At 37.0% G+C, this 14,630-nt stretch overlaps 2 protein-coding genes across 2 annotated transcripts; both read left to right on the plus strand.

Annotated features, from left to right (window-relative positions):
- Positions 1 to 607: 607 nt before the first annotated feature.
- On the plus strand, positions 608 to 4,606 carry LOC106131125 (eukaryotic translation initiation factor 3 subunit M). Its single transcript, XM_013330116.2, has 7 exons — positions 608 to 820; positions 925 to 1,104; positions 1,476 to 1,570; positions 2,034 to 2,249; positions 3,168 to 3,433; positions 3,734 to 3,877; positions 4,156 to 4,606. Exons 1-7 carry the CDS (start codon positions 776 to 778, stop codon positions 4,368 to 4,370), a joined length of 1,161 nt encoding a protein of 386 aa, XP_013185570.1. The 5' UTR covers positions 608 to 775; the 3' UTR covers positions 4,371 to 4,606.
- Positions 4,607 to 5,036: 430 nt separating this feature from the next.
- Positions 5,037 to 9,355, plus strand: LOC106131049 (SUN domain-containing protein 2). Its single transcript, XM_013330038.2, has 4 exons — positions 5,037 to 5,967; positions 7,681 to 7,836; positions 8,483 to 8,769; positions 9,059 to 9,355. The coding sequence occupies exons 1-4, from the start codon at positions 5,749 to 5,751 to the stop codon at positions 9,345 to 9,347; spliced, it is 951 nt and encodes a 316-aa protein (XP_013185492.2). The 5' UTR covers positions 5,037 to 5,748; the 3' UTR covers positions 9,348 to 9,355.
- Positions 9,356 to 14,630: the final 5,275 nt, after the last annotated feature.

The following is a 14,630-nucleotide window of genomic DNA, read 5'->3' on the forward strand; positions in this document are numbered from 1 at the left end:
CCACACGGCCCTAGGTTTTAAAAGCTCTTGTTTTTTTGTTTGTTGTAAATTGAAGTGAAGTTGACGCTTGTAAAAAAGCAATTTGTCTGACGTTTTAGACAATTTAAATTATTATCTGTGATTTGACCAGTGTTGCTACCTTGGTGGTTTTTTCCACCAGAACTGGAGCTTTTTTAAAGCCTTTAGAGGATTTTTTAGATACATTGCTTTTTTTATTTTTTTAGTGGTTTTTAGCTGTTTTTTCAGTATTTCTACAGAGGCTGCATCATTTTGTCTACAGTGTCTGTGTCACTGTCAACTGTTATATTGATAGTGACTGATTATTTTCAAATTTCTAACTAATGAACACAGTTAAGTTGTTTTATTTAATTGCCTATACTTTAGGTACTAAACAATTATTAAGTTGAAAAGAATATATTTATCAAATTTTTGCACCACGTACAACATATTTGTTCGTTTTATATTTAAATAAGGTACTCTTAAATGTGATATTTCAATAAATAATTTCATTATTTGGTTTTTTGTGATCCAAAGTGAAATCTGGCGACATTTTACTTTTTACCCAGCGCTTTATAAAAATCCAAGGTGGCAACACTGGATTTGACATCTTGTCTCTCGTTCGTCTCGTATCTATCGTGCGTGCGTGCCGAGTTGGATTTTTGTTGAAGTGGAGAACTCGTAACTTCGTGTTTACCTAATTACACTTAATATTGCACATGTCTAAATTTTTCTTAAACATTCTGTTGTGACTGTGTTAACATAATAATCGATCAAGATGCAAGGTCCTGCAGTTTTTATGGATATATCACTTGAGGATCAAGTAAGTTGTAGAATCACACATAACCTGTAAATTTTGTTTCTACTACTACTACTACTGTAATTAAGTATAACAAATAAATAAGTAGTTGTATTATTGTACCTTAGGCTCAAGAACTAAGAAAATATTTCAAAAGCCTTGGTGCTGAAATATCAGAAGAGAAATCACCGAAAGGCATTGAAGATGATTTGCACAAGATAGTCGGCGTCTGCGATATTTGCTTCAAAGAACCAAGTGAAACTGAAATTGAAGCCATATTAAACAGCATTGTTTCTATTATGGTATCGGTGAGTATATTAATAGAGTTGCTTGACTTCTTTTACACTTAATTTTTTTTCACCTCTATTGGACTACTTTTGGTGGTTTCGGCGGCGCATCGATACATAGGTATCTAAATGAAATGTGTGGGTATCTTGGCATATATAAACATGTATACTCAGCCCACCACTATTATGTGATGTGTCCAGAATCTGTATGTTAACACACTTAAGTAACAATCTTTCACCTGTTCTGCCCAAGTAAAAGGTTCTCTATACTCCACACTATATGTATGTAAATTTCTTCTTCTTCTTCGTTTATTAGTTTTGATGGTCAGAAAACATTCACATTTATAGTATGGCAAATGGTATGGATAATAATAAAAAAAAAATTATTTCAGATACCCTTAGAGAGAGGAGAAAATCTGATTTTGGCTTTTAGTCAAAGACTCACTAAAGCACCTGGACCTAAATTAGGTTTAGTTGCACTGCAATCGTAAGTTTAAATATAATTATATTTGAGCATAGGGCTTAGGTTTCTTTTTTAACTTTCTTTCATAAATTTTCCTTTGTCCTTCTTTTATATACAGTCTCTATCCATCTTTCCATGTACTCAATATGAATCCCAAAAGGCAGTGTCAGATAAAGTTTTAGAATTTTAATGAGGCATGGTGGATGTAGACCCTTCTTATGTTGAAGGAAGTAACTGTAGGATAGATGTAGAAAAGCACTATCAACTGGTGCATTTGTCAATGAATCTATCAACTGGGAATGTTATTGGGAATTCTTAATTTCTTTAGTGCCCTTGTACAAAGTTATTCTTTAGTGTAATTTTTACAAAACAAACAAATTGAATAGAGAAGTTAAATTTACTAAGTTTTATTGCTATTTTTATAATCTGAAGGATTTGTATTCAAGGTGAGTCCATATTTTGATTACAAATCTTCCTTAATTTTCAGGCTATGGCGATTGTACAACAACTTAGAGCCAAATTCACCTTTGAGATATCATGTGTATTATCATGTGATAGAGCTTGCTGCTCGCGTGGGGTCGGTACGAGAGGTGTTCTCGGGTGTGGACCAGTTGAGGAAAGAGTTTGCTACCTGCCCACCTTCTAATGAACAAATGCAAAAGCTTTACAGATTACTACATCAAGTATTAAAAGATCACAACAGGTAATTTTTCAACATATATACATACACCAAATCACACCTTTTCCTGGAGGGGTAGGCAGAGACTATCTTAAATTTTTCAATTTTTCAACATTAAAACATTTATCTTTTACATTTGGTCAGGATGGGCTTGAAAAGTTTGAAATATAGGAAAGGATATATAGATGAAATCCATGGTCTGTTCATTTTAAAATAGCAAGTACCTAACAAATGTCCAACCATTTTGTTTCCATGTACAATTCAAAAAAATTTGCACTACCAAACATAATGAATAGACTTATTTGCTTGCTACTTGTTTGCTGAGATTATAAATTTGTACATATTGTTATGATCTCCAGATGAGTTCTGACACCAAATTTTTTTTTTAATGTAAATATATTTTGTATTCTTATAAGAATGTTTCAAGTATGAAATCTTATAAGTTTTCTCCTGCGAATTATTTAATATACTTATATAATATTCTTAATGACATATTAAAAAATATATTGTAAAAAACAAATATCCAGACTTTGTAACAACAAATAAAAACTAAAAAGAAAAAAAGCGCTCTGTAGTTTGGTATGTATATTAAGTGGTACTAAATAATTGGACCATTGAAATAGTAATTTATACACACTTAAACAAATCATAATTCAAAATCAGAATATTTGTTATTTATATTTTTTTCTCTAGCTGTTATTTATATATTTAGTTCTCGATGACTCATTAAATAATAAGTTAAGCATTACTCCAGCATTTCCAGGTGGAGGGGAGAGGTGGTTTTTGTGACACTCACAACTTTAAGACAAATCTATTGACATATGTCATCTATAATCATCAAAATTGACCAAGCCTCTAACATAGACTTATAAACACATTACCCTTCTTTGCACATTCATGTTAAAAGTGAAAATTCAAATAAGTTTGGTTTTACAATTTCAGTGAACTAGCAGCCAAAGTGATGATAGAGTTGCTTGGTACCTACACAGATGAGAACGCCTCGTATGCAAGAGAGGATGCTATCAAGTGCATAGTGACGGCCCTGGCGGATCCCAATACTTTCCTGCTGGACCCTCTGCTGGCCCTTAAACCCGTTAGGTTCTTGGAAGGAGAACTCATCCATGACCTCCTCAACATCTTTGTATCAGAGAAATTATCCAGTTATCTAACCTTTTATAACAGCCACAAGGAATTTGTACATTCTCAAGGTATTGTTGTAATTTGTGGTTTATTGTACTTTATTTTTGAGTTCCAAGCTTCTAAGAAAATGGTCAATTCGGAATTGGTCTAAGGCGCAATTGTGGATCACAAAGAAAGTGATTGGACCTATCACACCTAATTGTAAGTGTGTATTCTGCACATACATTAAGTCCGCCGTTTGTACATTTGTTTTTTGTCCTTTTTTATTTAATTTAAATAAATACCGAGTAATGCTAAGCAGATAAAAGTAGGAATTAAAGTACTTGGTCTTTTTTTAGCTAAATTAATAGATTTCATATGTTTTACAGGGCTCAATCATGAACAGAACATCAAAAAGATGAGAATACTATCATTCATGCAAATGGCTGAGGCAAATCCTGAAATCACTTTTGATGAAATGATTTCCGAACTTCAAATTGAAGAAAAAGATGTTGAAGCATTCATTATTGAAGGTAATTATCATTATGATTTATTACTATCTTATTTATTTGGAGGAATCTTATCTGACAACATAATGACATCAGTTGAAATAATAATTATATCGAGAGAATGAGATTTTTTGGAACAATTATTATTATTGAAGTCGATTACTTGTTTATATTTCCGAAGAATTGCTCCCGGGGGAATAAACTGAAAAAAATATTTTAACGAAATAGTCTGATGGTCAAGTCATAGAACATGCAAACAGTGTAAGATATCAGTAATGAACATAGATGTACGTATGCCGCAGTTCTGAAGACGCGGCTGGTGCGCGCGCGCATGGACCAGGCGCAGCGCAGCGTGCGCGTGTCCAGCACCATGCACCGCACGTTCGCGCGCGCGCAGTGGCGGGCGCTGCGCGGCGTGCTGCTGGCGTGGCGCGCCAACGTGTCCGCCGCGCACGACGCCATGAAGTCCGTGGCGGCCGCGCAGATCGAGTACGCCACGCAGCAGCAGAAGGCTTAGGCGGCGCGCTGCGGTTGTCGTGTCAGCGGTCCAATCTGTTATGGCCGCGTGTGCCAGACCTTTACCTTTTTTAATAATAAAGTATTATGATTCATTCAGAAATGAGCGTGTCGTTGACAGTTTCATCTGTCAGCAATCCGTAGTAATTGACTTTTTGCTAGGGGCGCTTTATGGATTTCAAATTCAAACAAACCTACTGTCGCCGAACACCAGTGAACAAACAATTTTATTTTACAGAACAGCATGTCAATTCTGCTATTTTATTTTAATCCGAAACGGATCTGAAACGCATTGATGACAACTTTTGGTATTCTACTAACAATTTGTCAAAACGAAGCCGTAAGGCATTGGTTACGCAGTCGAAACGGTTCGTTTGTCGTATTCTGCTAAAGGACACATAACCTTCCGTTTGCCGTTCGGCTATTATTTCGTATTCTGATAAGTTTTTGACAGTTGGTCCGGCCGAAACGCAACGGTTCTGCATTGGTTGAATTGTCCAAAGTTACGGTTTTGCATCGGCAGCAAATAACCAACCGCTTCCGTTTCATTTGCGTTTCAGCTATCAACGTAAAGTTACTGGTATACCGTTTGACAATATAAACGCAACTGTAACCAAGCTGAAACGCATCCGAACTGTTTCGGTTAACAAATAGCAGAATTGGCCTGCTGATCCAAAACAAAGCGCTTCATTCAGCTTATTAATTTGTCACGAACACCGTAGATAGACAACCGCAGATGCTAATAACTAATTCTTATTTATATAATAAATGTATGTACTATATATCTTTTGTGTTTATTTATCGTAAATTGCATGTAAGCTATTATATACTGATTTTCCAAAAACCTTGCCGAGAAAGTAGCGTAAAACTTAGCTGACTGTTGTGAGGTATATTGATTACCTTTGTTATAATATTAATAATAAGTATTATTCATAGCAAAGGTGACATCTTCCTGAGGAAAGTCACGAATGTATTACTGGGTACAACAAATTATTCAGGTTCAGGGCTTGTTTTATAGAAACGAGATCAGCCATCAAAATAGTACTGTTAGTTATGCGAAAAGGTAGAGGAGTGAATAAGCTATCTTGAACAACAGGAACCTGACACTGTATAACAAGAAGGTTAGTAGAGAGAGGATTTATGAATAGGGGATTTTAAGGTGTTTATTCATAAAAATTATATTTTGCTTTGCACATGACAGTAAAACAGTGATTTTATCTTAGGGTATTTAGTTATAAGATTAAATGCTCTTTGCCTGACAGGCAATTTTTTTTGATGTGAAACTGTCATCTCTGAACATTCAAGAGCATTGCAAGTAGGCAGGCATTTCTTGTATTTATCGCCATAAATCCGTCGTTATATTTTCTTAGAAGCTAAGAATGCGTCGCTCCACTCCATCTCGCCTCTGTGTACGCGATCCTTTTGAACAAAATGGGTTTATCCGAAACCTTTTTTGCTCCTTCGTGTGTGTGACCCTGACCTTGATCCTAGGGCTCCAAATGTATGCGTATGTCTGGGGACCTGCCCAAGTCGCGCTGGATGGAGATTTGTCAGATATAAGTCACGTAGTTTTGCAACTTACGCATGGACTAACAGAGGTACTAACTTACCTGTATTTTTCTTAGGGATTGGGGATTGATCAAATCGGAGAAGTTCGGGCTAAAGGTCTTGCATGAAGAGAGTTTTGAATGTGGATGAAGCGAAAGAAGTATGCAGGGATCGTGGCAAGTGGAAATGTGCAGAGTGCCTACCTCTCCGAGAAAGTGACGTGATTTATGTACGAGGGGTGATCCAAAAGTAATGATAATCAGTTATTTCTAGTGCACAAAGAAATAAAAAAAATATGTCAGCCACTTGCTCAGTTATCCACTAGTTCAGGTAAAAAAAATCATATAAATAGGTCACGATTCCCGGGAGCTACATTCATTTGAATACGAACAGTCAAGGAGTGAACATCAAAATGGACAAAAACGAAATCAGAGCCGTGATTAAATACCTCTGCTTGAAAAAAATGTCTACCAAAGACATACACAGCGACCTGGTGGAAACATTAGGGGACTCTGCTCCTCCATATTCTACAGTTGCACGCTGGGTTAAGGAGTTTAAGCTGGGAAGAACATCGACGGAAGACGAACACCGCGAAGGACGCCCATCGACCTCTCTCACTGAAGAAAATGTGAAAAAAGTTGAAGAAGTTATATTGGCAGATCGAAGAGTGACTATTAGGCATGTAGCTGAGGTCACAGGGATCTCATATGGCAGCATTCAAAGAATCCTTACGAACGAATTGCATATGAGAAAGGTCTCCGCGCGTTGGGTACCGAAAATGTTAAACGACGAGCAAAAGAAGAAACGAATCGACATGTCAAGAGCAAATCTCGAAAAGTTCCAGGCAGACAAGGAAAATTTTTTGTCACGTTTTGTGACCATGGACGAGACCTGGATCCATCACTTTGATCCTGAAACAAAACAGCAATCGATGACATGGAAACGAGCCGATGAACCGACGCCGAAGAAATTCAAAATGTCAAGCTCAGCGTGGAAGGTTATGGCGTCTGTTTTTTGGGATGCTGAAGGAATAATCATGGTGGACTACTTGGAGAAGGGGGCCACTATTACAGGCTCTTACTATGCAGAACAAATAAGAAGATTGCGGGAGGCTATTAAGGAGAAAAGGCGAGGCAAACTGCGGGCTGGAGTGCTGTTCCATCAAGACAACGCACCGGCTCACAAAGCTGCAGTTGCCATGGCTGCCATTCAAGAAGCGGGCTTTGAGCTGGTGGAACACCCACCTTATTCACCAGATCTAGCCCCCAGTGACTTCTATCTCTTTCCTCGACTCAAGGAACACCTCCGGGGCAAGAAATTTGACGATGATAGCGATGTGATGGCCGCGGTTGACGAGTTTTTTGAGAGTCAGGATAAAGAATTTTTTTCTAAAGGTATTTTAGGTTTAGAAAAAAGATGGACTAAATGTATAGACTTGCTAGGAGACTATGTTGAGAAATAAATTTATTTATATAATATATTCATTGTATTTATTATTGATTATCATTACTTTTGGATCACCCCTCGTATGTATGTAAGCATGGGATTTCCCTTACTACTTATGAACTACCGAATATCTATCTCAAAGTGTTATGAATGGCCTATCTATATAAAAATACAAAATCACGCCTTCATCCCTTACGGTACGCAGACATCCAGTACGGTAGACAGAGCCAACGGTCTTGAAAAGATTGAAATTTACTAAGCCTGAGAGCCTACTTATAACAAAACTATTACCTACTGACAAGAATTTAACATTCGAGGTGAATCGCAAGCACGAGCGATTACAGAACGAGATGCAGCGCATATCGTCGTCGCTGCCGGCCATGGCGGCGGCTGCGGACCGCGCGCGGGACGCGCTCGAGCCCGCTATGCGGCGAAGCAGCGGCGCTCTTGGTACCGTCGATTATGACAGGCAGGTACTTACATACATCCATAAACTCATGCCTCCTTTCCTAAGGGGAAGGCAGAGACATCTTTCCACTTGCCATGATCCCTGCTTACTTGTTTGGCTTCTTTCACATTCATAACTCTCTTCATGCAAGCTCGTACTGTCAGGTACCTTAAGCTATATCGCAATATAGATATATTGAGAATGTGGAATAGAATTCAATATGGGTTGTGCCGTGGGGTTCCCCGCACTTTAGAATAGGACAGTTCCATGTCTTTCCCATCAATGTCATAAAAGGTGACTAAGGGAAAGGCTAACTTGGGATTCTTGTAGGCGATAGGCTAGCAACCTGTCACTTTGTGTACCCCGTAAGGGATTTAGACGTGATTATATAAACTTATGTATGTAGAATTCATTGACAAACTTATGTCTATTTAGAGATTCGTCTCTACCATTCGATCGATGATGAAGAGAAAATAAATTAACACATGCATAGTGGTCGAACGGTTGTGCCTGACTAAAAAGCGATGCTTAAGGAAAGGTCCACCGCAAAGGTTGCGGTGGCTTTAAGAACCATAGTCCATAGAAAAAACTGCATCTGTAGAATTATGAAAGTCGATGATAAAATATTGAAAACATGGCAATATAGTTTTTGACTGAAGTGGTATTCTTAGATGACTGACTATGCACTGGAGTCGGCTGGCGCCAAGATTCTCGACACCGGCAACACAGTCGAACACGTCATAAACGAGTCCCCGGTAACCTGGGTGCTTCATCTGCTGACCTCCATGATGTGCAGCGAATGCCTAGGCGCCAGGGCTATTATTAGGCCAGAGTCCTTGCCCGGAGAGTGCTGGGCTTTCAAGGGCTCTAGAGGAGAGGTAACCATACGCTTGTTGGGCACTGTTCGCGTGACTGGCGTCAGTATGGAACATATACCACGCCAGATAGCGCCAACGAGGTGAGTGAGTGTTTAAAGTAAATTTCTTAGCCGTTTGATTTTTACATTCCACAACCTTTCTTTTTAACTAAAAACTTTTCAATGTTGTAGTGTTCTTCAGTGTATCAGCTGCATTATTCAATGCAATAAAATGTGAGGTTACTTCATTTATTAATTTTAAATTTTAGTGAGTTTTATATTGTTTTTTTTTCCAGCTTTTAGCTGCAACACGTTTACTTTGCAAAACCTGTAGAAAATGGCAAATAAATAAGAAATGTAACAATGCGTAATAATGTTTTGCCATTTACAGGGAAATATCTTCAGCTCCACGGTTATTCCAACTCGAGGGTCTAGAATACAAAAGGGACCCGTATCCTCATGACTTAGGCACGTTCGAGTACGACCGAGAGGGCAAGCCAATCCAGTACTTCGAAGTGAAGAACGCCAACGTCAAGGGGTTCAACGTGATCAGGTTGCGTGTGCACTCCAATTGGGGACACCCTGTGTACACCTGTGTGTATAGGGTGCGTATACACGGCGAACTTGCAGCGCGCTCTACGGCCAATGATGACTCTGATTCACGTGTTGAAAACGAGTGAACGCTAAATAGGAGGTTAGGAAATAATTCTCAACGAATAAGTCATTCGTTAAGAATTACTTACTGATAAATAACTTTAAATCAAAATAAAATATTCTCGAATTTCTGAAACCGTTGGTTTTTTTTTATTTCCTTGGAACTGTTAACAGTAATAGTCATCGAAGTGAAAGTAACTTTCCATCAATAAATCAAAAGCAATAATTTTGCTGAATCACTGTTAATATTTACCTAAGCATACGTCGATACGTTATTCAGACATTCCTACCAACCCCTTTTGCACAAATAATACTAGTAGCTTTAACGTTTTTTTCCGAAATATCCATTACTTATAGCCATTAATGCCAGGTGCCTGCCGGCCTTTGTACTGGCACAAAACGAGAGAAAGCCAAAACCAACTGATGTTAATCTGGGTGTCCGGCAGCCGAATGCTATAAAAATGCATTCATTGTGCAGTGGACAAAGCGACAAAGCACATAAATTAACATGAGCAAAGTGATCATGAGCCCCCGCGGAGCAAGCTAATGGGTTGACCGGGCCGGCTCTGCTCTTTGTCACATGATCAACCCGCCAGAGTTAGGCACATAAATTTATTTAAGTTTTTTTTAAATACATCCTAGCATTGGTATAAAGATATATGATAGTGCTATTCGATCAATGAAATTTTCATAACACGCATCTGCAACTAGAACGTTGGTGGGTGTTGGAGTTGGTTCCTTACCATAAACGAGTTAAAACTTTATGACTTCGCATTTAAAAAAATATCATGTTGCACATACATGAAAATATTTAATTTTCCATAATTATCACGTTCTTTTGTTCCCCAAGAATACCTTTTCGCACAGTAGACAAGTAATGTATAGGGACCAGTCCTGCCAAATACTATCGGCTGACGGTTATTTGTGGATTGTAACGTTCCATGGAATGCCAATATTTGGCTATAAATCTTTTAATGTCTTATAGGAAAATAAAGGAAAGTACCTTGTAGGAACAGACATAGTAGAGAAGGATCAGTTCGTATTCCCTTGGTTGTGGAAGAAGACTGTCGAACTGAAAGATAAAAGCACTAGTGCATCAAAATATGCTCCTTGATCCTTGACACCAAACATTTTTGATGCAGTATATGCTTATGTTTTTATGTATGTATGTATGCTTCCTGGGGACAGGCAGTTACAGTTACAGTAGTTCATTGGCATTTTTTCACGAGATATATTATATCGCTTATATGCTCTCTGGTGAACTCCTACCTATCCAATCAATCACCGACCGAAAAAAAATATTTTAATAGTTCAGCGAGAAACGACGTGCTCCAATTAAATAGATTTCGTTTAGATCAAAATTGTAAAATAAAGATATTTTTATTATGAGCTGTTGCAGTAGATGTGAATATACCTATTGCAGATATTATGACCCTACGATTTAAGGAAAATCAGACAGGCGTAGAATCGTCATCAATAAACATCATAACGTACCACAATATCATCATTAAGTTGCTTGAATGTAGTAGCTACAATTAGAATAAGTATGGTGTTTTTTTCCTGAATTAATTCAGCAAGGGCCTCTTTGACAAATAGATGGAAGTCGTAAAGGGTGAAAGCATTCCTCCATGAAAGCATCCTTTTGTGCCGGCACCGCCTACGTGTACCACTCAATATTAATGATGTGATCTTAGTTCAAACGTCTCTAGCAGTCTTTGCTCGACATGTATTAATGACGGGTATTTGTGACAGACTTTGTTTGGTCACTCTGTATTTGTAAAAACCTCGTGAATACGTTAAATAAGCAAGCAGGTAAGGCTCGCGCAAAATCACATCGTCAATTATCAATGTAGTCTGGATAGACAGAGATTTTTTTCTAGCTTTACAGAAGTAACTAGAATATTTTAATTTTACAGAGAATTTTTATAACAATTGTATACTTATTTTTATAAAAATTGACGTTATTTAAGATTTCCACAAGATTGAATTTTAAGTGAAAATTGTTACCACTGAATATTAAGAGTGATCGTAGAAAGATCTGTAAGATACTTTCCCCTCAGGAAACTGATACTTCGTAGTACAAGTCTCTCATTTAGATCTTGAATCGCTCGCGAATCGCGCGTGTCCTTTAAAGTTTCTACATGGACAATTAAATTATAGTTATAGTTATTCTCGTTGAATATAGATATCTATACAAAGTTCTTTACTTATTAGATTTGTATATTATGGGACGATTATTCTCGATTATCATATCGAGATATTATGTGTAACTTCTGTGAAAGTTTGGACGGAGTAGAAAAAATTAAAAGATATAGAGCTAGAAGAAAGTATATTAAAAAAAATATTTTTCTACCAATAAGTAGCGGTTTATATAAAAAGCTCACATTCAGTCTGCCTTCATTTGTGACAAAATCACAATGAACCACCCGCCAAAATATTTGACAATATTAATATAATAAATGTTTCTGGTCTGTCGCTCGCGAAAGGCTTGGGCTGAGAAAGGATTAGGGCAATAGTTGGATGGGTGCTGTGCCGCGAGCCGCGGTGCCGGCGGGGTTCGGCAGCCGAGCGGAGTACGACACTTTTGGTGTATGGTACAAATGATCAACGATGCCGTGTGGCGGTGATTGTTAATGAAATATTTTTGTCCATTACCTAGGTTGTAGATGTATGCTGTAGTTCTTATACATATGTGTAATAATAAAATGTATTGTAGTAAAAAAAATAATATACCTAATAATTATTCACATCTCTACTTACATATATATTAAAGTGCTATAAGTTGTCGCTGTTTAGAATTCCTTGTAAGTAAAAAAGAGACTGTTCAAACAGGTTAGTAAAAACTGTTTTCCAAAAACTAACGTTGCCCGCGGCTACGCCTGCGAGTAGGTCACTTTTCGCCTTCGCGAAGAAATTGTGGTAGAAATTGTAGCTTTCTCTAAATTAAATACGTTTATGTAAACCGCATTCAACTCTGGTTAAAAGTTTTGAAGCAGTGTTTGAAGTTAATTTTGAAATCGTATGAAAACTATCTAATACAAAATTTAATTTTTCTTACAATGCTGTTTAATCTGATCGTTCAATTTTTATCGATATATCTTATTTTCTCTTTCCTATTTGGATGGAGCAAGTATAACGGTCAAAAATTTTGATTGAATTGCGTCTTTATAGTATTAAACGCGCACGTAACGTGTTACAATGATGTTTCGAATCATAAATTGAATACATTAATGAATGAACGTCCGACATAAAATAAAGGTAGGTAGGTATGTAATGTTTGTATGTGTTTAATACCTGTATTATTTATTAATAGTATAATGCAACGCATAAGTTTGAAAACAGTTTTAGAATAATATTGTCAATCGCGTGTGACTTGTACTACACTTCGCTATGCACTTACTAAGAGCGTAGGTGTCGTTAAGGGATTCGTTTTAAATAGTCTCCGAATGTATTGTCCGGGAGACGAGTTTTGTCCCCGGCGGGCTCTCGTGCGCGCTCCGGTGATTTCGCTAAATGTTCAGGAAATGCGATTTTAACAGCGAAAACATCAGAATTACAAGTCATCGTAGTACACTCCATTGCCTCCAGGCAAAAGGGTGTTGTCATCCGTTACCCTTTCATGTTGTATGTTTTTATATAAACATCCAAATACAAGGATAAAGACTTCTTAAAAATGGTTTTTGTTCGCGTTACGTATTTTTTCCATTCAATATTTCTGAGTAAAATTTTTCAGATATTCTCTCTTACTTCCTTGGTGCTACATTTAATGCATACTTAACTTAATTAAAACTAGTAGGTATAGTATAAAAGGCATACTATTGTTCGTATTTTTTTATTTTTAGAATTTGTTTTATTGCCTATAAGTGAAAATCCTATTTGAGATTGTGTATGTCCCGTTCGAAAAAATAACGGGTTAATAAGTTGTATTCGTAGGTAGTATTACTATTGACTTATATTTTTGTATGGTTAATGTATGAGCATTACTGAGTAAACAACGAAACTTTCTAAGGATTCACTACGAGCGTGCTACAAAAAAGCTACGGAAAAACAGTTCATTTAATATTATTTCATTTTAAACTCGCTTATGTGATTATTTATTTGTTTATTTTGTATAAAAATAAAATAGCTATATATGCAAAAAAAATATATATTGATTGATATAGCACACACTTTATAAAAATAAATTTGCAATGTAAAAGAGTTCAACGCATGGTATGAAACCGAGGCCCAAGTAGAAAAGTTAACAAGTGATTAATTCACTTAAATAAATTACACATATGTAGGTACACAATGTATGTGTATTTTTTATATTAGTGTGTGTATTGGAATATCTCCATGTAACAGTATCCGATTTAAAATTGATTGAATTCCAAAATTTATAGCTGCAAATATGTCGAGTGTAAGTCATTATGCGGTGAGTGGCGAAGGGTTCGGCAGGTACGTCCGTATGGCGCGAGCGGCCCTTCATAATTTAGAAAAACAGCCATTTATTAAAGTAGAGCCCTTAGTAATTATTGGACTCCATTCCATATTCGCTACCTGCCGACAATTTGCCATTCGGCTCTTTGTCTGTCGGCGTGGCGCCCTAAAGGGTTCTAATTTTAAATGCAGCGTGTAACGATTCCACCCTTTATTCGTAAATTTCTCTTTCGCGGTGGTTAATTCGCTGGACGCAATATGGCGTACTTTTTGTGATGGCGAGGGTAAGCAATTAACTGCTTACAACACTGCTGTTGTTCCGCTTTTGCGGTTAATCACAATTAAAATTTGGACTTTGTGTTAAACAAAGATGATTTTAATGAGTTACAATTTATTAAGCTTGTTCTTACGCGTTATTATCACAGAATATGAACATCACTCAGGTTCTTATGGTTAGTAACGTCCCAGTATATAAGAAGGTTACTTTCCTACTAAAAGTTCTTACATTTAAAGCGAGTAAATGTGTTTTGATGATTTGTATAAGTTTAAAACTAAGCTACTATATACTAACTTTTCATTCGGTTTGGTCAATTTATATAAAAAGTCGATAATATTGAGCGAGCGAAGCGAATGAGTTTAGCAACCAACTTAGGGTATAAAATCATTTTTGATTGTAGGTATGTATGTTTGTAACGCGATTATGTATTGACGGCCTCTGTGGCGTAGCGGTAGTGCGCTTGTCTGTGTCAACGGAGGTCCCGGGTTCGAATCTCAGCCAGGGCATGATAAGAAACGAACTTTCTCTGATTAGCCTGGGTCTTGGATGTTTATCTATATAAGTATTTATTATAAAATATAGTATCGTTGAGTTAGTATCTCGTAACACAAGT

Source organism: Amyelois transitella, chromosome 6, assembly GCF_032362555.1.
Source record: "Amyelois transitella isolate CPQ chromosome 6, ilAmyTran1.1, whole genome shotgun sequence".
Classification (NCBI taxonomy): Eukaryota; Metazoa; Arthropoda; class Insecta; order Lepidoptera; family Pyralidae; genus Amyelois; species Amyelois transitella.